The sequence below is a fragment of the Notothenia rossii genome, assembly GCF_949606895.1.
Source record: "Notothenia rossii genome assembly, chromosome: 11".
Lineage (NCBI taxonomy): Eukaryota > Metazoa > Chordata > Actinopteri > Perciformes > Nototheniidae > Notothenia > Notothenia rossii.
The window spans coordinates 4,976,296-4,998,244 of NC_136910.1; the positions used below are offsets into that span (position 1 = coordinate 4,976,296).

At 41.5% G+C, this 21,949-nt stretch overlaps 1 protein-coding gene across 4 annotated transcripts in view; it reads left to right on the plus strand.

Annotated features, from left to right (window-relative positions):
• The window catches only part of LOC307024076 (protein mono-ADP-ribosyltransferase PARP14-like), a 35,938-nt gene that overhangs the window by 5,923 nt on the left and 8,066 nt on the right, over nucleotides 1–21,949 (plus strand). The window contains exons 3-19 of one of the 4 annotated variants that reach the window (XM_079657884.1): nucleotides 623–650; nucleotides 836–886; nucleotides 1,432–1,635; nucleotides 3,469–3,594; nucleotides 3,675–3,776; nucleotides 3,898–4,662; nucleotides 4,935–4,985; nucleotides 5,596–5,790; nucleotides 9,257–9,382; nucleotides 9,466–9,567; nucleotides 10,892–11,947; nucleotides 12,271–12,420; nucleotides 16,123–16,185; nucleotides 16,410–16,595; nucleotides 19,017–19,220; nucleotides 19,712–19,830; nucleotides 20,005–20,240. In XM_079657884.1, coding sequence (XP_079514010.1) covers nucleotides 623–650; nucleotides 836–886; nucleotides 1,432–1,635; nucleotides 3,469–3,594; nucleotides 3,675–3,776; nucleotides 3,898–4,662; nucleotides 4,935–4,985; nucleotides 5,596–5,790; nucleotides 9,257–9,382; nucleotides 9,466–9,567; nucleotides 10,892–11,947; nucleotides 12,271–12,420; nucleotides 16,123–16,185; nucleotides 16,410–16,595; nucleotides 19,017–19,220; nucleotides 19,712–19,830; nucleotides 20,005–20,240 — 3,764 coding nt within the window. Of the gene's footprint in view, nucleotides 1–622; nucleotides 651–835; nucleotides 887–1,431; nucleotides 1,636–3,468; nucleotides 3,595–3,674; nucleotides 3,777–3,897; nucleotides 4,663–4,934; nucleotides 4,986–5,592; nucleotides 5,791–9,256; nucleotides 9,383–9,465; nucleotides 9,568–10,891; nucleotides 11,948–12,270; nucleotides 12,421–16,122; nucleotides 16,186–16,409; nucleotides 16,596–19,016; nucleotides 19,221–19,711; nucleotides 19,831–20,004; nucleotides 20,241–21,949 lie in introns of all 4 variants that reach the window. The other 3 variants (XM_079657885.1, XM_079657886.1, XM_079657887.1) reach the window with 3 other exon arrangements.

The window sequence follows — 21,949 nt, forward strand, 5'->3', positions numbered from 1 at the left end:
GAGGGTCCCCCTTTTAAGGTCCTTACACACCAAGCCGATTTTCGGAGGCTGTCGGCAAAAGGCTGTCAGCAAAATAAATCACTCTGATTGGCTGTTCAGCTTAGTGAATCAGTGCATGAGAAGCGAGGTACGCAAACAAACAATTAAGAAGGCACACAGAGACGGCTATTATTTTTCATTTTCATCTTTCTGCTTCCACAAGCAACAGTCCAAGGGCTGATAGCTCCAGTACCGCACTAAACATATTTTCGATGGACGAGAGTGAAAATGGAACACACACGCTATTTGTTGTTTGTATATATCACGCAGTCTGTCTTCCGGTTGTTGCCTCTTTTGAATGACGAATACACACTACCGCCGCCTGCTGGTAAGGAGAGTTATTGCCACTCACGCATGCGCAGTGCGTACGTGCAACTTGGCCGTCGGCTGAAGTCTTTGCGTTGTGTTCCAGTGCGACTGTTGCCCAAGACGCAGAGACGACACAACAGTCGTGTTTCGTCGGGACGCGTTCTCTGGTGTCAGCTTGGTGTGTCAGGGCCTTTACAGTTTGCATGAAAAACAGATTTTTAGACATTGGTTCACTCTGCCTGACTAAAGCAATGATTTTGTTTTCAAACCTCAGAGCCCAGTGAACAGTGATGACGCCTCAGGTAAAACTCTGTTCTTCTTCTCTGGTTTCATGAGCACAGTGTTAAAGTCTGAAACAATTGAATGTCATTTTTTATTTGAAATTGCATTATTATTGTTAATTAAACCCGTTCTACTTCATTTGCTGAGTTTCATTGAGTTCAGTTGTGAAGATAAATCCTCTAAACCTGAACGTCTTGATTCTCAGATTTACCGGCAGATTTAAAGACTCCTGAAGCTACTGCAGAGAAACAAGAGGGTAAAACAACTGGGTTTGAATAAAAAGAACACGGAACAACGTTAAAGTACAGGAAGTTGGTGCTACAAATGTTACTTTTGTACTTCTGTGCTTGACTAAATTAAAGTTAAACTCAGCTTTCAGTAATGGCTTTCATCCGTTAGCTTGGTTGTCATGGAGAGTCTAATTGTTATCAAGTGACTCAATTAATTAATTAGAGCTAATTTCCCCTAAAATAATTCAGAACATGTGTAATTTAATGAAATCTTTTATCATATTGTTATCAAAAATACATTACATTACAAATACATTAATTTTAATATTAATTTGGCACAACTATACATAACAAGGTGAACCGTTGGTACTCTACCAATACATTATTTTAATTTATTGATTAATAAGCGTGACCAAGATAGTCTTGTTATAAATACCGCAGATCAGCTGCAAACAAATTAACTCTTGTTATTAATTAGAGTTATTCCAAGGAATCTGTCATTAAAATAATAGGAAATACTAAATCTTACCCAATTGCTTTTCCAATGTTTTTGCATTTGACTTCTTTGAAGCAGATGAAGAAACCGATACAGAGAAGGAGAAGGAGAAGTCCGTTCAGAGCGGCGCTGTGGTGTTGGACAACATGTCGGACCGCCTGTCCAGAGATCTGCTGTCCATGCTGGTGGAGAACATCTCCGGTTTGGACGAGAGCTGCTACAGTCTGGAGATCATCTGGGAGAGCAGCAGAGCCGTGATCACCTTTAACAAACCTGCAGGTAGGAAATAAAAAGATTCAGATCCATCTTTTATTGGATCAATGGGTCTAAAGATTACAAAACTAGCATCACAAAGCACAAACATCACTGCTCAGTATTCAACGTTATTATTTAGTCCTTCAAATGGCCAGCAGCATGAAAAGATGGGACTAAACTCATTCTAAAAATCTATATGCAATGGGGAGAATTTCTACCACGTTTAAGATGCATGGAAAATGACTAAATAATAAGGAGCCCCTAAAGGGACAGGGAAAAAAAGAGAAAGAGAAAAAAAAGTCTGGATAACGGGTCAGTTTCTCGTGCGCACGAGAATCTAACCCATTATCCCGACTTTGAATTATTTTTTTTAGAAAGTTACCGGTGCGCCAAGGAGGAAGTGGAGCGCACAGGAGACAACCATTTCATTGCAGACTGTTATGTTTATGTGGGGAAATGACAGTGACAGTGCATACATTATTTGAGATATATTTCGAACTCAGACTTAATTTTATGGGCATTTCGGCCAAATGAGCTCTACTAGAGGTTTGTTCTGTACATTTCAGATTGATTTATCATTACATCCATGTGCTCTTATTGTTAAAGTTCCCATGTCATGACCATTTCCACTGATCATAATTCCATTGTTGAGGTCTACTAGAATAGATTTATATTCTGCAATTTTCAAAACTCACATTGGTTCCTCATACAGCATCTCTGTAAACTACGTGTATTCACTGAATTTCACTCTCTGCCTTTAACGGCTCGTTGTAGATCCAATAGCTCCAGCCCCCACCCTCCCTGTGAGCACAGTGTGCTCTGATTGGTCGGGACTTTGTGAATCGCGCTGAGCTCCTTGGAGGTGTTGTTTCCTTGTTTAGCGATACACAGCCAAACACAGCCAAACTCACCCTGAGCACACACAAAGTCACATCCGAAGTAAAAACAATAAGTGTGGCTTGATATTGAGTAAGAAAAAGGTTGATAAACGCTGTGAGAATGGGTCTGCAGAGAGAATGGGTCTGCAGAGAGAATTTCGCCGCGATCCCAACTGTCTGTTCTCAGCCTGCAGCCAGGGAGGAGAGATCAGCAGAGCTGCCTGCACTGAGTGTGTGTGTGAGGAAGTCCGTGGATTGGTCAATTTGGACCAATCAGCGGGGGCTTAACGTAACGGCTCCGCGGACGTAACGTAACGGCTCCACGGATTGGTCCATTTGGTTCCGGGTACGGTTGACATCATGCGTACCCGGAAGAATCAAATGGACAATGACGTATCTCCAACGACGCGTTTTGGGGAGGTATTTTCTGTGTTAGAGTTTTACTCGCTACAGGGTGTACTTTGAGGGTTTTGATTCTGCACACCGTTTACATGCATAAACACCTTCATAACACAGAAGGGGATGGGTAATAACCAGAAAAGCATGACATGGGACCTTTAAATAAAGGCAACATGATTATAGAGAGGGAAAATGAAAGCCTCTCATAAACAGAATTATAACACCGGGTATTTTATTTTATAGTGTTCACTGACAATTCTCTGAGTAAACTGATTTTATATTATATATACCCCATATTATCATATAGAGGTATTTTTGCCCTTTTTAAGAAAAAGGGACATTTGTATTATTTGACATTTGAAGAAGCAGATAGCAATACACAGAATCCATTTAGCAGCTGTTCTCGAAATCATATGAAATGAGCGGAGGATAAATCATCCTTTAAATTAGTAGACGAAAGAGATAACAGACCTTTCACCAGGTGTTGTTGTAGGTTAAGGGTAATTCATTCTTAACATGTGTAATTGTCACCTGATACAGCGGTTTCAGTCTTGAAGGAGTAATCTGGAGTGTTTTGCAGATGTGGAGAAGTTCCTCACTGGCAGTCAGTGCACTCAAAAGCTGCAGAAACACGGACTGACCGCTCGACCACTGGAGGCAGCAGAGAGCGTCCGCGTGGAGAATCTTCCTCTGACTGTGATTAAAGGTACACACAATGTTAATCACAGTTTCCCAGCAGTGATTTCCACTCTTATTAGTACTCATTTATTTGTGATTCCTTTCCAGAGATGTTGGAGCTGTTTTTTGAGAGGAGCTGGACACTGCCTGACAATGTCGTCATGATCCCAGATGAACATGCTGCCATTGCAACTTTCAATGATGCCAAAGGTTTGTTTATTGAGCTTTACTATTCATGCATTACTCATTGGAATTTAAAGTTTAAATTTGTTCTAACAAAAAGAACAATTATTTACCTGAGCTTTCTTTTTTGTTGCCTGTTTTGCTGCAGTTGTGGAAAGCATTTGCCATGAACGAGACTATGCGATGCTATCCATAACTTTCAAGGTGTATCCGTACTATGAGTCCATGGGCACCGCCTTGTACGGCAAAGAACGACCAACATGGAAGATGCCCGAGCCCTTCACAGAGAGTGTTCACAATGTATTCTGGAGATTCCTCCGGGATAAGAAACTGTTCCAAAGTATCAACGATCAGATGTCTTCATACTTCTGTAGCGTGAATTTGGACAACGCTGAGATAATACTCAGCCCTCTCCCCAGCCTTTTAAGGCAGAAAGGTCTAACTGCCAAACATGTAGATACCTGGATGAGTACAGCACAAGAGGCCTTCCGTCAGCAAATGTCTCAGTACTCTGCCTTGGAATTTAAAGTGAATGCCAGTGCATGGAAAGCTGCAGAAGAAGAAGTCCGTTCCATTGTCAAGGAAGATGCCGCCCTAGTTCATGATGCATCCCAGGGGATTTTGACTGTTGCTGGCCGAGGTGACGATATCAAGAAAGTCAAAGGTCCTGTGGAGAACATCTTTCTTAAAGCCATCAGCCAGATCAAACGGCAGACAGAAGGTGTATCTGAGAGTATGGATATGTCCCCTGCAAAGTTCTACATCCTGAATCAGGAGGGCTTACTCAAAGCTGCCCAGGACATTTCCCCTGACATGAAAATCTCGTTGGATGAAGGCGCCCAGAAGTTAACCATTACAGGACTACCTGCAGAAGTTTACAAGACTAAGTCATGGATCTTGGAGCGGACCGTGGGTACGAGTAAGAAGCAGCTGAATGTCCCTCCAAGTCTTTTAGACTATCTTAATACAGTGGATGCCATGGACAAGTCACAGGGCCTGTTCACATCCCAAGGTTTCATGACCCCAGTGTTATATTCTGAAACAATTGAATGTAGTTTCTTGTGCCGTTGTTTATTTGAAATTGCGTTATTATTGTTAATTAAACCCGTTCTACTTCATTTGCTGAGTTTCATTGAGTTCAGCTGTGGAGATAAGTCCTCTAAACCTGAATGTCTTGATTCTCAGATTTACCGGCAGATTTAAAGACTCCTGAAGCTACTGCAGAGAAACAAGAGGGTACAAAAACTGGGTTTGAATAAAAAGAACACGGAACAACGTTAAAGTACAGGAAGTTGGTGCTGCAAATGTTACTTTTGTACTTCAATGCTTGACTAAATTAAAGTTGCACTTAGCTTTCAGTAATGGCTTGATCCGTTAGCTTGGTTGTCATGGAGAGTCTAGTTGTTATCAAGTGACTCAATTAATTAATTAATTAGAGCTAATTTCCCCTAAAATAATTCAGAACATGTGTAATTTAATGAACATTTTTATCATATTGTTATCAAAAATATGACTTGTATTTATTTTGTCACTGTTTATTAAGAACTTTGGACGGCTTCTTTGCTTGAAATGTTTTTTACAAATGCATTTATTTTAATATTAATTTGGCACAACTATACATAACAAGGTGAAGCGTTGGTACTCTACCAATATATTATTTAAATTTATTGATTAATAAGCGTGACCGAGATAGTCTTGTTATAAATACCGCAGATCAGCTGCAAATAAATTAACTCTTGTTATTAATTAGAGTTATTCCAAGGAATCTGTCATTAAAATAATAGGAAATACTAAATCTTACCCAATTGCTTTTCCAATGTTTTTGCATTTGACTTCTTTGAAGCAGATGAAGAAACCGATACAGAGAAGGAGAAGTCCGTTCAGAGCGGCGCTGTGGTGTTGGACAACGTGTCGGACCGCCTGTCCAGAGATCTGCTGTTCATGCTGGTGGAGAACATCTCCGGTTTGGACGAGAGCTGCTACAGTCTGGAGATCATCTGGGAGAGCAGCAGAGCCGTGATCACCTTTAACAAACCTGCAGGTAGGAAATAAAAACATTCAGATCCATCTGTTATTGGATCAATGGGTCTAAAGATCACAAAACTAGCATCACAAAGCAAAAACATCACTGCTCAGTGTTCAACGTTATTATTTAGTCCTTCAAATGGCCAGCAGCATGAAAAGACGGGACTAAACTCATTCTAAAAATCTATATGCAATGGGGAGAATTTCTACCACGTTTAAGATGCATGGAAAATGACTAGATCAGCGATTTTCAAAATGTGTGGCGCGCCTCCCCTGGGGGGCGCCAGAGAGCTTCAGGGGAGGCGCAGTGTGAGAAAAATAAATAAATAATGAGAAACAGTGAAATCTAGCTAGTTAACTTCAGCTAACTTCATGCGAGCGGCAACATGGATCGATTTTTTGCGAAGTTACCTAAAGTGAAAGAGAAGACAGCGTCTGGCAGAAAACGTCACTTGCACACTTTTGGCTGTATGCGGAGACAGAGTTCCCCCACCTCGCCAACAAGGCTGTAAAAGTGCTCATTCCCTTCACCTCCGCCTACCTGTGTGAGTGCGGGTTTTCCGCATTGACTTCAAAAGCAAGTACCGGTCAAGCAGGGGCGGATCTACCGGGGTGGCATGGGGTGGCAACTGCCACCCTAAAAATAGCCTTGCCACCCCAGCTGCCACCCCAGTTGGCTGCTTTGTTTTGAAATAAAAGTTGTGGCTCATCTGACATTTATGAGAAAAAGTCTCTAATGTCCCAGTGCAAGTGAATGCAGCACAAGACACGAGCCTTGCAACCCCTCCCCCGGCCATGGCGCAAGCTTGGAAATATGATTGGCGGCGATTTCATTTGAACGGGACGACGCATTCGGACCTAAGTAGACGGAAGGAATGAGGTATTTGCGGTCTACAATGATAGAGAAGAGACTGTGAAGTTTGGCTGTACTCAGCATTGAATCAAAACGCATTAAAGCTGTAGATCTTAATAAGTTTGTGAGGCGTTTTGCTGAACAAGATGGTAATCGCCCATAGCCGTGGGAACATGTTTCAAATGGGGGGTGCTGTGGGGATGACACCAGGGCCGGTTCTGACCAATTTGCTGCCCTAGGCAAGATTTTAGCTGGCAATAAAAAACCTCTACATAAAGACCAATACACTACAAACGGAGAAACATATTGACATGGTGGACAACTTATATAAAAAGGCTTCAAATGTATTTAGTATTGTATGAACATGTTTAATTGGGGGTAGTCGTCACATCCTCTAGGGGGTCTTAGAGGAATTATAAAATGATATCTAATTTTACCTAGTTAACCTTTATTTATTTATGCATATTTGTTTATCTCTCCAGGTTTAAACAATATTTTTGGTTTACTGTCCTATTGGAATGATTTCAAACCTGTTTTTATTTATCCCTAATAATTATAAAGGTGTGCCTTGGAAATATTTGTTTACATAAATTGTGACCAAACCGTTTGAGACCCACTGAGACAACTTAGACTAAAGTGAACTATCTAAACACTCAAGAGTCCTTTACCTCACTGAGCCTCTCAGTCTGACAGGAGAGAGCTCTCCCTCCACATTATATTATTGTAGAAACAGCTTCTTATATCCGTTAGCGCAGCAGAAGCTAACAACAATCCCCACCGGTACCGGTGCACCCCCTCTCTCTCTCTATCTCTCTATCTCTCACTCTAACCGGGGTGAAAAGGGTGTTATCTTTACTTAATTATGAATGTTGTTAGATCAAGGCTGGCATTTTTTAATTGTTTATTATATTTGTATTTAATCTTGTGGAAGTGCAGATCCCCTGTCCTCCACCAGGGGGTGCTGCAGCACCCTCAGCACCCCTACTTCCCACTGCCCTGTCGCCACATTCAGCTGTTATAGGCATGCCAACTTGATGCTCTGCTCACGGATGACTCGATGAGCATAAAACACTGTTAAGATGATGACCTTACGTGTGTAAATATATATTTTTCTTTGTGGGGCTCTGACCCCAAAAAACAGTTTTAAGTGCTGAGAAAGTCAAATAAGACGGTGTGTAAAACTACACTGCCCAGCCAAAAAAAAGTAACCACTTTGATTTAAAGGTGACCTATCATGCAAAATGCACTTTTGTACGTCTTTTATACATGAATATGTGTCCCCGGTGTTCCAGGGAACTCACCAAGTGTCAGAAAACACAACCCGCTCTATTTTCCTCCATACCCAGTTCTCTTAAAAAGGGGCTGCAACGGATCTGATACAGACTGATCCAGATTTGAACACTTCTATGACGTCACAGAAGTGGCGCTACGGCTATTGGGCCAACTCCACCAATCAGGAGGAGGCAGCCACGGACATTGCCGTTGGAAAGCGCTGGAGACGCTGTATTACATATGCCAGGCCTGTAGATGGTGCTGTTCTCACAGAATCAGCCCATGATGCAAAGACAGTGTTAAATTGAGCGAAATGAAGAATGGCTAAAATGCATGATCTGTTTGGTATTTTGAAAAATAAAAAGTATAAATATGCCTAATATAGGTATGGTCCTACACTATATTATTCAAATATAGCATGATAGGTCCACTTTAACTAGTCCAGTTGGTAAGTGCATTCCACTGGATAATAATACCCCTGCATTATAGCAACAACAACAATAATAATAATAATAATAATAATAATAGCAATAATAATTGGGAGGGTGGGCGTGGCTGTTCTTATATTCTCTGAGGGGAGGCTCACCTTCCCACACTTTGAAAACCCCTGGACTAGATAATTATGCACAAAGAAAAAATAAATAAACATCCATCCAAATGTTTAAATGAAATAATAAATGTGACTATGTTTTAAATGTTGTGAAAAGCTTCTCTTTTATTCATCCTGACCAGGGATTATTTGTACAGTTCTTACGTTTGAGTCAAAGTTCTATACATTTTTACCGCATTATACAATAAAAGCTCATATAGTTGCTCTTTTTAAACAAACCTAAGCAACATTGTGTTAGACATCTAAAATGATTTGTTCTGTTAATTTCAGATTGATTTATCATTACAGCCATGTACTCTTATTGTTAAATAAAGTCAACATGATTATAGAGAGGGAAAATGAAAGCCTCTCATAAACAGAATTATAACACCGGGATGGCAATAATTTACTCATATTTTATTTTATAGTGTTCACTGACAATTCTCTTAGTAAACTGATTTTATATTACAATATATACCCCATATTATCATATAGAGGTATTTTTGCCCTTTTTAAGAAAAAGGGACATTTGTATTATTTGACATTTGAAGAAGCAGATAGCAATACACAGAATCCATTTAGCAGCTGTTCTCGAAATCATATGAAATGAGCGGAGGATAAATCATCCTTTAAATTAGTAGACGAAAGAGATAACAGACCTTTCACCATGTCTTGTTGTAGGTTAAGGGTAATTCATTCCTAACATGTGTAATTGTCACCTGATACGGCGGTTTCAGTCTTGAAGGAGTAATCTGGAGTGTTTTGCAGATGTGGAGAAGTTCCTCACTGGCAGTCAGTGCAGTCAGAAGCTGCAGAAACACGGACTGACCGCTCGACCACTGGAGGCAGCAGAGAGCGTCCGCGTGGAGAATCTTCCTCTGACTGTGATTAAAGGTACACACAATGTTAATCACAGTTTCCCAGCAGTGATTTCCACTCTTATTAGTACTCATTCTTTATTTGCGATTCCTTTCCAGAGATGTTGGAGCTGTTTTTTGAGAGAAGCTGGACACTGCCTGACAATGTCGTCATGATCCCAGATGAACATGCTGCCATTGCAACTTTCAATGACGCCAAAGGTTTGTTTATTTAGTTTTACTATTCATTCAACTGCTAACTGTTCCTTCATACTTTCACTCAGAAGCATCATTCCAACTTTAAAATGTTACACATCTTTCTGATATTATTCATATTAAACAACTTTTAAATCGGATTCACACTTTTAGAGATATAAAAAATTGTTCTGACCTTGGTAAAGAGGCCAGATTTTAACATTAGTGTGTATTGCGCAGCTCGTTAAGGCTAGAGTGCGTGATGTCACAGCTAGAGTGGAGGACAGCTTGAAATTCGCCTTCATATATATTTTTAAACCTGCCATAATTCCCAAACCCTACATTCCTGACACATACTTTTTCATGAGAAACGTAGGAAAAAATCTCGTAGCTTGAAAAATGAAAAAAAATTAAGCAAAAAAATTAAACAAAATGCCTCTTGAGGGCATGAAGTGACAACAACTTTCAACATGTCTCCATTAAACCCCAAAGTTCAGCCTCATCTTTCCCCACCACAGCAGCCGCACACCTTTAGTTAATCTGCCAAAAAGGCCACATTATTAACCCCAAATTACACAAAAAGAACACTTCAGATTCTCAAGTTCCTTGACATGCTTCACGCTTTGAAATTTCACAGATATCTGTTACGGTTCTTCAACAAAACGTTCACATGTAAGACGTTTATCTCTCATTCAGAACAATGCAAATGCTCTCCCCTCACTGATTACTGCACATCACCATGGAAACCTTTGATCTCTGGACACGTCGTTAGCTCAAATAAAAACACCTGTGTCATGGAACACGATGATGTCATAACTCCAACTGACATGCTCAGAGCAGCAGATTTCAGATAATGGTTAATGGTCCAGCCTTCAACATGTCTGTGCCATTAGTGAGTTTTCCTCAAAAGCTGTTGCCATGGCAACACATCTCTCGCCGTAAAACACGATATTGCTATAACTCCTATGAAAATGGTCAAAAAGTGGTCAAACTTAACATGTGTGCTAACAGTCCAGCCGTGAAGACATATATTTGACAGTTTTAAGATTTCTTCAAATGCCGTTGCTTTGGCCAAATATTCTGCTGCTTTTCCAAGCCTTTGTACTTTCTTTCCTTCTCTCATCACACATCCAAGCCCCCACTGTTCATGTATCATTTCAATCTAAATTCTTCACTTTCTTCTTACACATTTCATTTCAGCATAGCAATTCAGTGTCAGCTTTTCAGCATAAAGCATTCCCGCTAGCAATTTCTTCAGGAATTGCATTCTCTAGTTGGAATTTAAATTTGTTCTAACAAAAAGAACAATTATTTACCTGAGCTTTCATTTTTGTTGCCTGTTTTGCTGCAGTTGTGGAAAGCATTTGCCATGAACAAGACTATGCGATGCGATCCATAACTTTCAAGGTGTATCCGTACTATGAGTCCATGGGCACCGCCTTGTACGGCAAAGAACGACCAACATGGAAGATGCCCGAGCCCTTCAGAGAGAGTGTTCACAATGTAGTCTGGAGATTCCTCCGGGAGAAGAAACTGTTCCAAAGTATTAACGATCAGATGTCTTCATACTTCTGTAGCGTGAATTTGGACAACGCTGATATAATACTCAGCCCTCTCCCCAGCCTTTTAAGGCAGAAAGGTCTAACTGCCAAACATGTAGATACCTGGATGAGTACAGCACAAGAGGCCTTCCGTCAGCAAATGTCTCAGTACTCTGCATTCGAATGTAAAGTGAATGCCAGTGCATGGAAAGCTGCAGAAGAAGAAGTCCGTTCCATTGTCAAGGAAGATGCCGCCCTAGTTCATGATGCATCCCGGGGGATTTTGACTGTTGCTGGCCGAGGTGACGATATAAAGAAAGTCAAAGGTCCTGTGGAGAACATCGTTCTTAAAGCCTCGTTGGATGAAGGCGCCCAGAAGTTAACCATTACAGGACTACCTGCAGAAGTTTACAAGACTAAGTCATGGATCTTGGAGCCGACAGTGGGTACGAGTAAGAAGCAGCTGAATGTCCCTCCAAGCAAGTCCCAAAGCATCAATGACGTGAATGCTTTCTCCTCACGAGTTCAAGAAACCATTCACTTCAGGTCCTTTGCTGTTGTTCAGTTCATTGAGAATAAAAAAAAACAAGAGTGGTTCAGTATTGCCAAAGATAATGCTGTTGAAGTCCAATTTGATTCAGAGAGCACAAACATAACTTTGACAGGGGATCGTCTTCATGTACAGAAAGCCAAATTCTGCTTTCACCAACTGACTAGTGCTCTCTCCTCTCACAACTTTGTTGTGGAAAAGCCTGGAGCCAAGAAGTACTTTCTAACTCAAGGAAGCCTGTTCCTTTCTGAAATAATGACTGAATGCAGCTGTGTGGTCGTGCTCTGTCCAATCAGCCAATCACAGCAGTACTCAGGTAAGAATCCTCCAACAACCTTTCATCATACTGTATGTGGAATTTCATAGCAACAAAATCACACAGCAGTAATCTGTAAATAGAAAGTTGAGAATGTAAAGGGTAAAATGGAGTTAGTCTGTAATTATACAATGTTATTGATTTGATACATTCACAGATACTTACATTTTGGATTTGAGAGACAGAAAGGTGACTTTAAGGAATGTTTTGAGCCTCCAGTTCACCAGGCTAGTATTGAACTCTAGTTCGGATCATATATACGTTGATAGGAATGAAGATTTTATAATACAAAAAAGCTAAGAAGAGATGTGTGTGTGTGTCAGCCTCCTTTGGTCAGGTGTCGTCCACCTCCCTCAGTGTGTATCAGATGCAGATGGGTCAGCTCACCCTGGAGGTGTCACCTGGAGACATTACCAAGGAGGCCTGTGATGTCATCATCAACTCCTCCAATAAGGACTATTCCCTTAGATCAGGTGACTTTTTATTTATTTTTATTTTGTATTCAATAAGGTATTGCCATTGCAGTTGCTTTGGAATTTGTGCGCTCAACAACAGAAACAATGTTTTTTTACATAGTAGACATAATCACGGTTGCAAAAAAACAGACACAAATATGATACAGTCCAGCAGGGTTCCTCATTGCGCGGCTCGCCAAGCTTTAATTGGTGGCTCGCATGACAGTAGGCTAAATAAAGAGGTGCTAGACAAGGGTGCACATAACTTGTATGCAGGTACGCAAGCGCGGCAAACATCTGAAATGCGTAACGCCCTTGTGTCACTACCATACTTGCCAACCTTTAGACCTCAGAAATCGGGAGCATTTCAAAATGCAAAATTCGGGGGGAGGGGTGCTAGTGGATCGCCGGAGCTGTTAGATTAACATTAACATGCTTATTGTAGTTGTAAGTGCACTGCCTTGCGGCCTGTAGCACCGTCCTTGATGGAGCATATGTGTGGGCTGGACCTGTATTTTACAGGAAAGGAGTGAGCAGAGAGTAGAGTAGTTCTCGATTCTTGTTCTGTTTTCTGTGAATATCTGCCTCACCCTCTCAGACTTTGAGTTGCGCGCGCTACTAAAGAGACGTGTTACCATGGAAACCAAACAATGGTGTAGCTGTATTAAAGTCCGAGTGGAAACAGTCGTGTGTAAAGCTGATTTTGTCAGAAATCGGGAGAAATGCGGGAGAAATATGACCCCGGGAGGAAACCGGGAGAGGGCAATGAAATCGGGAGTCTCCCGCGGAAATCGGGAGGGTTGACAAGTATGGTCACTACTCGCCTTTGCGTACCTAATAGGTCATCAAAACAAAAAGCATATTTCGTCTACATGTGTTTCTTTTCAACACTCAGTGGAGTAAACTATTAGACATGTCCAATGCTGTCATGATTTAGGCCCCATGCATGCTGTCATGATTTGGGCCCCATGCATGCTGTCATGATTTAGGCCCCATGCATGCTGTCATGATTTGGGCCCCATGCATGCTGTCATGATTTAGGCCCCATGCATGCTGTCATGATTTGGGCCCCATGCATGCTGTCATGATTTAGGCCCCATGCATGCTGTCATGATTTAGGCCCCATGCATGCTGTCATGATTTAGGCCCCATGCATGCTGTCATGATTTAGGCCCCATGCATGCTGTCATGATTTAGGCCCCATGCATGCTGTCATGATTTGGGCCCCATGCATGCTGTCATGATTTAGGCCCCATGCATGCTGTCATGATTTAGGCCCCATGCATGCTGTCATGATTTAGGCCCCATGCATGCTGTCATGATTTAGGCCCCATGCATGCTGTCATGATTTGGGCCCCATGCATGCTGTCATGATTTAGGCCCCATGCATGCTGTCATGATTTGGGCCCCATGCATGCTGTCATGATTTAGGCCCCATGCATGCTGTCATGATTTAGGCCCCATGCATGCTGTCATGATTTAGGCCCCATGCATGCTGTCATGATTTAGGCCCCATGCATGCTGTCATGATTTAGGCCCCATGCATGCTGTCATGATTTGGGCCCCATGCATGCTGTCATGATTTAGGCCCCATGCATGCTGTCATGATTTGGGCCCCATGCATGCTGTCATGATTTAGGCCCCATGCATGCTGTCATGATTTAGGCCCCATGCATGCTGTCATGATTTAGGCCCCATGCATGCTGTCATGATTTAGGCCCCATGCATGCTGTCATGATTTAGGCCCCATGCATGCTGTCATGATTTAGGCCCCATGCATGCTGTCATGATTTAGGCCCCATGCATGCTGTCATGATTTGGGCCCCATGCATGCTGTCATGATTTAGGCCCCATGCATGCTGTCATGATTTAGGCCCCATGCATGCTGTCATGATTTGGGCCCCATGCATGCTGTCATGATTTAGGCCCCATGCATGCTGTCATGATTTAGGCCCCATGCATGCTGTCATGATTTAGGCCCCATGCATGCTGTCATGATTTAGGCCCCTTTTCTGTGCTTTTCCCTGTTGTTTTCCCTGTTTTGTGTGTGTTTGGCAGGGTTCGCCGACCTCTGGTCTCAGACACTAATAATAATAATCCTTTCAATATCAATTATGTTATCTATCTACAGTGACCCGTTTTCCCTGTTTTGTGTGTTTTGTGTGTTTTATGTGTTTTGCAAGGTTGTCGCTGCACGAGCAATTACAATAAGGTCTTCGTCGACCTCTGTTCTCAGACCCTAATGAACCTTTTTCCGTATTCGACACAGCGATTTTTCAGATGGAAGCCGTTATGGCAATTAGCTTATTTTTGCTAATGTTATAGGTACCGTGTACCTAGCATTCATTTGTGTGTACCTAGCATTCATTTGTTAGCTGAACTTTTAACTTTCCTCTTCCAGTACTCCTGTTACATACACATAATCGTTTTTTTATTGCAGACAAAATCCATTCCAAGCAGAAGTAGAGTACATAAGTCTCACTTAGTTGAAGCGATTGTCATAAACAGCCTTGGAATTTTGTCATTTTAGGGGCAAGGCCATTTGGCCTTTGGTGTCACACATTTTTTTAGGGCACAAAGGCCACATGCCAGAGCACAAAGGCCATTGAGGGAAACATTTGGATTTGGAGCTTACAAATAAATAACTACACTTTCTGATAAGAAAAACACACGAATGACATGACTTAGTATTACCGTATATAAAATGAAATACTCTACTTTGAATAATTAGTGTTTGGTATGTTTTCTATCTACTACTTCTCCCATTCACAAATCCGAAATAAAATCAAAAAATCAAAAATTCTATTAATATGTAACAAATATATTCCATTTGAGAGCAGAAGAAACAGCCTTCAAGGGTCAAACACATACATCATTCAGCAGTGCACAGTGACGCTCAAACAATCAACTGTATGAACAATACATACTTTGAAATGCAAAAGTATGTGTGTGTGTGTGTGTGTGTGTGTGTGTGTGTGTGTGTGTGTGTGTGTGTGTGTGTGTGTGTGTGTGTGTGTGTGTGTGTGTGTGTGTGTGTGTGTGTGTGTGTGTGTGTGTGTGTGTGTGTGTGTGTGTGTGTGTGTGTGTGTGTGTGTGTGTGTGTGTGTGTGTGTGTGTGTGTGTGTGTGTGTGTGTGTGTACGAGAGTCTCTTTAATACATTCTTTCAACTCGAGCATCAAATTCGATCCGATCTCCATTCAGAAAAACACACATTTTAATTAAAAGGTGTTTCGCCTGCCGTCTGTCTGCAGACTTGTCAAAGCATTAATTCATGGTTTTTACTAACCGGTATCAGTATGTTGTTACTTCGGCATCATTTTGAAACGTGTATTACAATTAAATCACGGTCAAATATGTTCATCTTGTTTTAGTTGGTTTCTACCACAGTATTTATAAGCCCCACATCTCGTCCGGTGTGAATGCAGCATAATGCAGTTCAGAGACCAGACGCCTTTAAAGCAACTTCGAGATGTCAACAGTGTGAGGGGCACAAAGGCCATGGTGGCCGTAGGACGTACAATTATTTTCGGGGCATCACGGCCAGACCGAGGAGCAACGACGGCCATGGCCGTCATGGCCGCCGTGAAATTCCTACCCTGGTTATAAAGTGTGATCACATCGACCAAAAATGGAAAAAGGGTCTGCAGAATGATTTTCAATGGCTGCCTGTTGACTGATTTATGTTTCATTATTGAATCTCTTTGCTTATGATTTCTGAGGCGTATCCAAGGCAATCTTAGACAGCGCTGGAATAACAGTTGAGCAGGAGTGCTCACGGATCGGTACGTAGAGGGAATTCATCATTCGTTTATCCTCACTCACCATACTGTAATAATATTTCAACCATATATCTATTAATTTAGGCTATTATTTTTAACTTATTATGATTTACAAGCTATCTATTTGAACAGTTTATCCACTTACTTTGACTCTTCTGCTAGCTTGTTAATTCGTTTTTAAGCACTTGCAGAACTGTGTTATGAGTGTGTTTGGTTCCTCTCTGTAGTGAGTTCGCCGACTTTCCAGTCTGATACATTCATCCACACATCGGCCGGCCTGCTGCCCAGCAAAAACATCATCCACATCGTGGGCCAGAAGGATCCTGCCAATATTAAAGAGGTGGTTTACTCAGTGCTGCAATACTGTGAGGATAACAAGTTAAAGTCCGTCGCCTTCCCAGCCCTGGGCACAGGTAATTGATAACAAAACTATTATTTAATCTGACAAATGAAAGCTTTGTTGAACTTTTTTGTGTTTTTCAAGATAACTTTTCTGTTTAATTGGCTGAAATGAGACTCAACGTCTGGTTTATTTCAAACATTTCCTTTTTCACCCACTCATTTTGTCATTTATTTAGTTATTTTGATCATTTCACTGGAACGTTGTGCAAAGATGTTTGAATTTACAGTCTAGTGGAGGTGATACGTTTTGCCATTTGGAAGTAAAATATATGGGAATATGGGAATTTTGTTTGTTGCAGCAGCATTTAAAACAAGTATTGCATATAATTAGAAAAAAGTATACAATATAAACATCTCAAAATAGAAGATAAAACAGAACTAAAAGAGTGAACATATAAAGGTTGACCATGGGAAAAAATCTGTAAATCATCTGACAAATGAAACACTGTTATAGGGATAAATTACAGCTAACTCAATGTAAAAGAGGGGTTTTATTTAAATTAAATATAAAATTAAAATGTACAGTGAGAGGCTATAAGTCCACTTAACAAAAGAGAAACTATGGACACATCCGATCTATTGGCCTGGCTAATGGTGTGTTTACACTGGACAAAAAGCTAATTTTTCGCACATCTGCAAAGTCAATGCAGATAGATTCACAGTCTGGCTGGGCCACGCACATGAAATAAGTCACGCAAAATGTGCATAATTTGCGTATTCCAGAGAGTTGAACTTTTTTAATTGAGCGGGGATTTCTCGGGACACTGTCTCCTGCTGTATTTACTGCCAGAGATGTTGTTTTTGGGGGTGCTGTGGGGTAGCTTGACGTTTCATAGAGGGTGCTCAAACATGTAGGGTTTCCCATTAATGTACCGGTCGCTACAGTGGATTTTTCTACTGCAACAATCCCGACGCATATACACAGTACACCCGCGAATGTTACAATGAAGGCTCGATAATCAGCTCACGGCCTATAAGTGTAAGCAGGGGTAAAGTGCTATTTTTTGGGTGGGGGGTGGAACTAACCTCCTCTAGGGGGGTCCGGGGGCATGCTCCCCCAGGAAGATTTTTTTTTTTAATTGAATTTTAAAAGCATCAATCTGGTGCACTTTGAGAGCAACATGAAGAGATCTATGGATGCATTTCAACAGCCATTTGAAACAGAACTGTAATCAGATTTTCTTTTTCTTTATGGATATTTTACAAATCACTCTCCTTTTAAACTGTATTCTTCTTTTACTGCCATATAGTATTTCATAACTGTTTTTCCTTTATTCTCTTATTTGTTTTATAGCCTAACTATAATGATCATATGAAGGAGTGCCTCGGAAATAATTAATTCATTAATTGATTAATCGTGACCAAACCGTTTGAGACCCACTGAGATAACTTAGACTAAAGTGAACTACCTAAACCCTCAGAGAGTCCTTTAGCTCACCTGAGTCTCTCAGTCTGTCAGGAGAGGACTCTCCTCCAGCTTGTTGTGGAAACAGCTCCTTATGTCTGTTAGTGCAGATAGTTAACCAGATGCTAACAACACGGTCCCTGCTGGCACTGGTGCCCTCTCTCTCTCTCCCTCGCTCGCTCAATCACACTAAATGCGCTATTGCCACTCACACACAGAGCCGAGCTTGAATGAAACACAGAGACCCAGAAGTACGTGTACTGTAGCATATTATTCTCGAATAAATCATTTTTCAAATGATGAATTTCACACATAAAAAAAAAGACACATACAGTAAGCTACATTTCTTGGGGGTGCTTATGGGCTGCTATGGCTATCCTAGGGGGAGCAGCAGCACCCCCTAGCGCCCCCCTGGCGCCACCTATGTTTACTGACATACTGATGTTATTGAATCAGAAACTTCAGCCCTGGCTGTGGGTAACAGCACCCAGAACTCTATACCTCAGATTTCTACAGAAACCAATAAAAAATGTATATTTGAAGTGTGGACGGCGCACCTACAACCAAAATGAGACAACGTCTGTGAATTTTGGGATCATACCACTGTAGTAAATACGCTTGATTCAACCGACTTGTGACTGGCTTGAGACAGTGAATAAAGCTCTTATTGAGCTAAACATAAATACCTCTCAGCTTTAGCATGTCGGGGCCATTGGCCTTTATCTGTTCTTAGTTTGTGAATTGTTTGCCAGGCTGACACCTTTGACCCATCTTCGACAGTACAGTGGAAATCATACACTCTGAACTTGTATTCTATACCAGGACTTTTTTTATTACATCCTGTACTAAAACCTTTGAGGACATAGTATACTGTTACTTTTTTACGAGTTTTCTTTTTAACATACACACATATGACTTATTTATGGCATTCTATACTAAGACTTTTTTTGTAAAAGGTTCTCAGACCAGCCAATACTCATCATCATCATCATCTTCATTCATCATCATCACCGTATCTGCCCGTTAGGTCAGGGAAGGGTCAGTCCGTCGGACGTGGCGGACGCCATGGTGGACGCGGTGGTGGACTTTGTGAGGAAGAAGCAGACGAGGTTTGTCCACAGCGTGAAGATCCTGATCTTTCAGCCGGTCATGATGTCGCTGTTTCACAAGAGCATGAGGAAGAGAGAGGGGCAGGAGGTGAAGGAGAAGAGCACCCTCACAACGCTCGAAGGTATTCACAATCTCCACCTGCTCTAGAAGTGAGATTTGTTTCTTTTGATCTAGATTGTTCAGCTTTGTATTTTCCCTCCTAGAGGTTTTCTGGTTTCCAACAAGATGTTAGTCTGTCTTCAAAGCCCATTGGTTCATTTGTTATTTCAGCGGATTAATCTACTTTTGGTTCCTTTAGTTAGTTCTTGTGGCTTTACGATGGTGTATGTAGGATTCAAATATTCATCCTTTACTTTCTTCTGAATGCGATATCTCACAAAGCCTGGAGCACATTCTTAACCACTTGATGAACTGATCAGAACCAAAGTTCAAGATAAAGATTGCTGAAACAAAAAACCTTTTTGTCCATAACTGAAGAATTCCTAAGCTACCGTCTATTAGCATAAAATGATGAGCTGACTACATTTTGGAAATAGATGGATGCAAACTGAAATCTAAATGGTTGGCGGAAGAATGAAGGAGAGGTAGTTATTCTAGTTTGATGTTTTTCAGCCAACGCAACTTCGTATTTTATGGGACTGTTGGAACAGCGAGCCAGCGCTGATCATCTGGTTCTGGAGAGTGAGGAGTTTGAACCAGCCGTGTTTCAGCTGTGTGCCGACAACGACATGGTGAATATGAAATGATTCACTTATTCAGCTCTTTTCTTTAAAAGGACCTCTTGATAGTGGAGGGAAGGCCTTCATTCATACATACATCAGAGACGGATAGGATAACGGTATGAAAACGTTCTTGCATGTAGCCATATTTGTTTTTAATTCCACATCTCTATCCCGCCACGGCAGGCTTTGAAAAAGGCTAAGAAAAGGATCGAGGAGTTGATTGTGGCGGAGCAAGCGCAGAACACCATCACAGACCAGTACATCAGTCAGCTGTCGCAGGAAGACATGGACCAGCTGAAGGCCCTGCAGAGGAAATTAACCATTAGCATCCGCCTGGAACGAGGGCACGAGGACCAGGAGCCCTACATCCAACTGGAGGGGCTGACCAGAGACGTGTACACCGCCGAGTCCGCCATCAGGTCAGCAGATCAAATTATTCAGGAGAAAAACACACAATAAAGCTACAGTTCAATCTACCAAATATTAGCATAATTAGTTAAAACTAGCACTCAAAAAGAATACACTACCAGTCAAACGTTTGGACACACATTCTCATACAAAGTTTTTTATTTATTTACATTTGTTCTACATTGTAGATTTATTCTGATCAAAACTATGAAAAAAACACTCCAACACCAACTTGACCAATCAGAACAGTGCATTTCACCAAGCCTAGCAACGCCTATTGTTCAGGTGTCTTTTGATAAACAGGGCGGGGGGGGGGGGGGGCAGGAGCTCCAACAAGGCGTGTAGGACAGAGAGTGAATACACATACTATACAGAGATGCTGTATGAGAAACCAATGTGATTTTGGAACATTGAACAATGTAAATCTATTCTAGTAGATCTCAACAATGGAATTATGATCAGTAGAAATGGCCATGACACGGGACCTTTAATGTTCTGAGCCTACAATAAGTCAAATGTTTAAATGTGATTGTAGAAAACCACAGTTTAGTCATTATAAAAAGTAGGCCGTATTCACTTCTTGATCTGTTCCGGTGTAGATACCATGTCTGCACGGCCTACCAGATCAGCACGGGGTCCGTTACGCTTACTAATGACGTCACGCATTGGCTGTACGGCAATCCAAGAGGACATTTTACACGGCCAAATTCCGCAAAGAATATTAACAAATAACAATCGACAGTGAATGTATGTTAGTGGAACTGTGCCAGGAAAGTCAAGTGTTAATTAAGTAATGTTATTGAAGAACTGAAACGCATAACATTGAAAGTTAAAGGTCCCATGTCATGCTTTTCTGGTTATTACCCGTCCCCTTCTGTGTTATGAAGGTGTTTATGCATGTAAACGGTCTGCAGAGTCAAAACCCTCAAAGTACACCCTTTAGAGAGTAAAACTCTAACACAGAAAAGAACTCCCCAAAACTCCTCGTTGGAGATACGTCAGTGTCCATTTGATTCTTCCGGGTATGCATGATGTCAAACGTACGTACCCGGAACCAAATGGACCAATCCGTGGAGCCGTTACGTTACGTCCGCGGAGCCGTTACGTTAAGCCCCCGCTGATTGGTCCAAATTGACCAATCCACGGACTTCCTCACACACACACTCAGTGCAGGCAGCTCTGCTGATCTCTCCTCCCTGGCTGCAGGCTGATAACAGATAGTTGGGATCACGGCGAAATTCTCTCTGCAGACCCATTCTCACAGCGTTTATCAACCTTTTTCTAACTCAATATCAAGCCACACTTATTGTTTTTACTTCGGCTGTGACTTTGTGTGTGCTCAGGATGAGTTTGGCTGTGTTTCGCTGTGTATCGCTAAACAAGGAAACCACACCTCCACGGAGCTCAGCGCGATTCACAACGTCCCGACCAATCAGAGCACACTGTGTTTACAGAGATGCTGTATGAGAAACCAATGTGAGTTTGGAAAATTGCACAATATAAATCTATTCTAGTAGACCTCAACAATGGAATTATGATCAGTGGAAATGGCCACGACATGGGACCTTTAATATGTATCATATATCCCTCCGAAATATGGTCGTAGACTTTACTGATCATTTAGAATTTATTGAAACTCCAGACTCAACGTAAGAGCTTGTGCCTCTTCGGGGGGTGCTAACATTTAAAATAAACTTTATTCTTTACTTTCTCCGTCTTT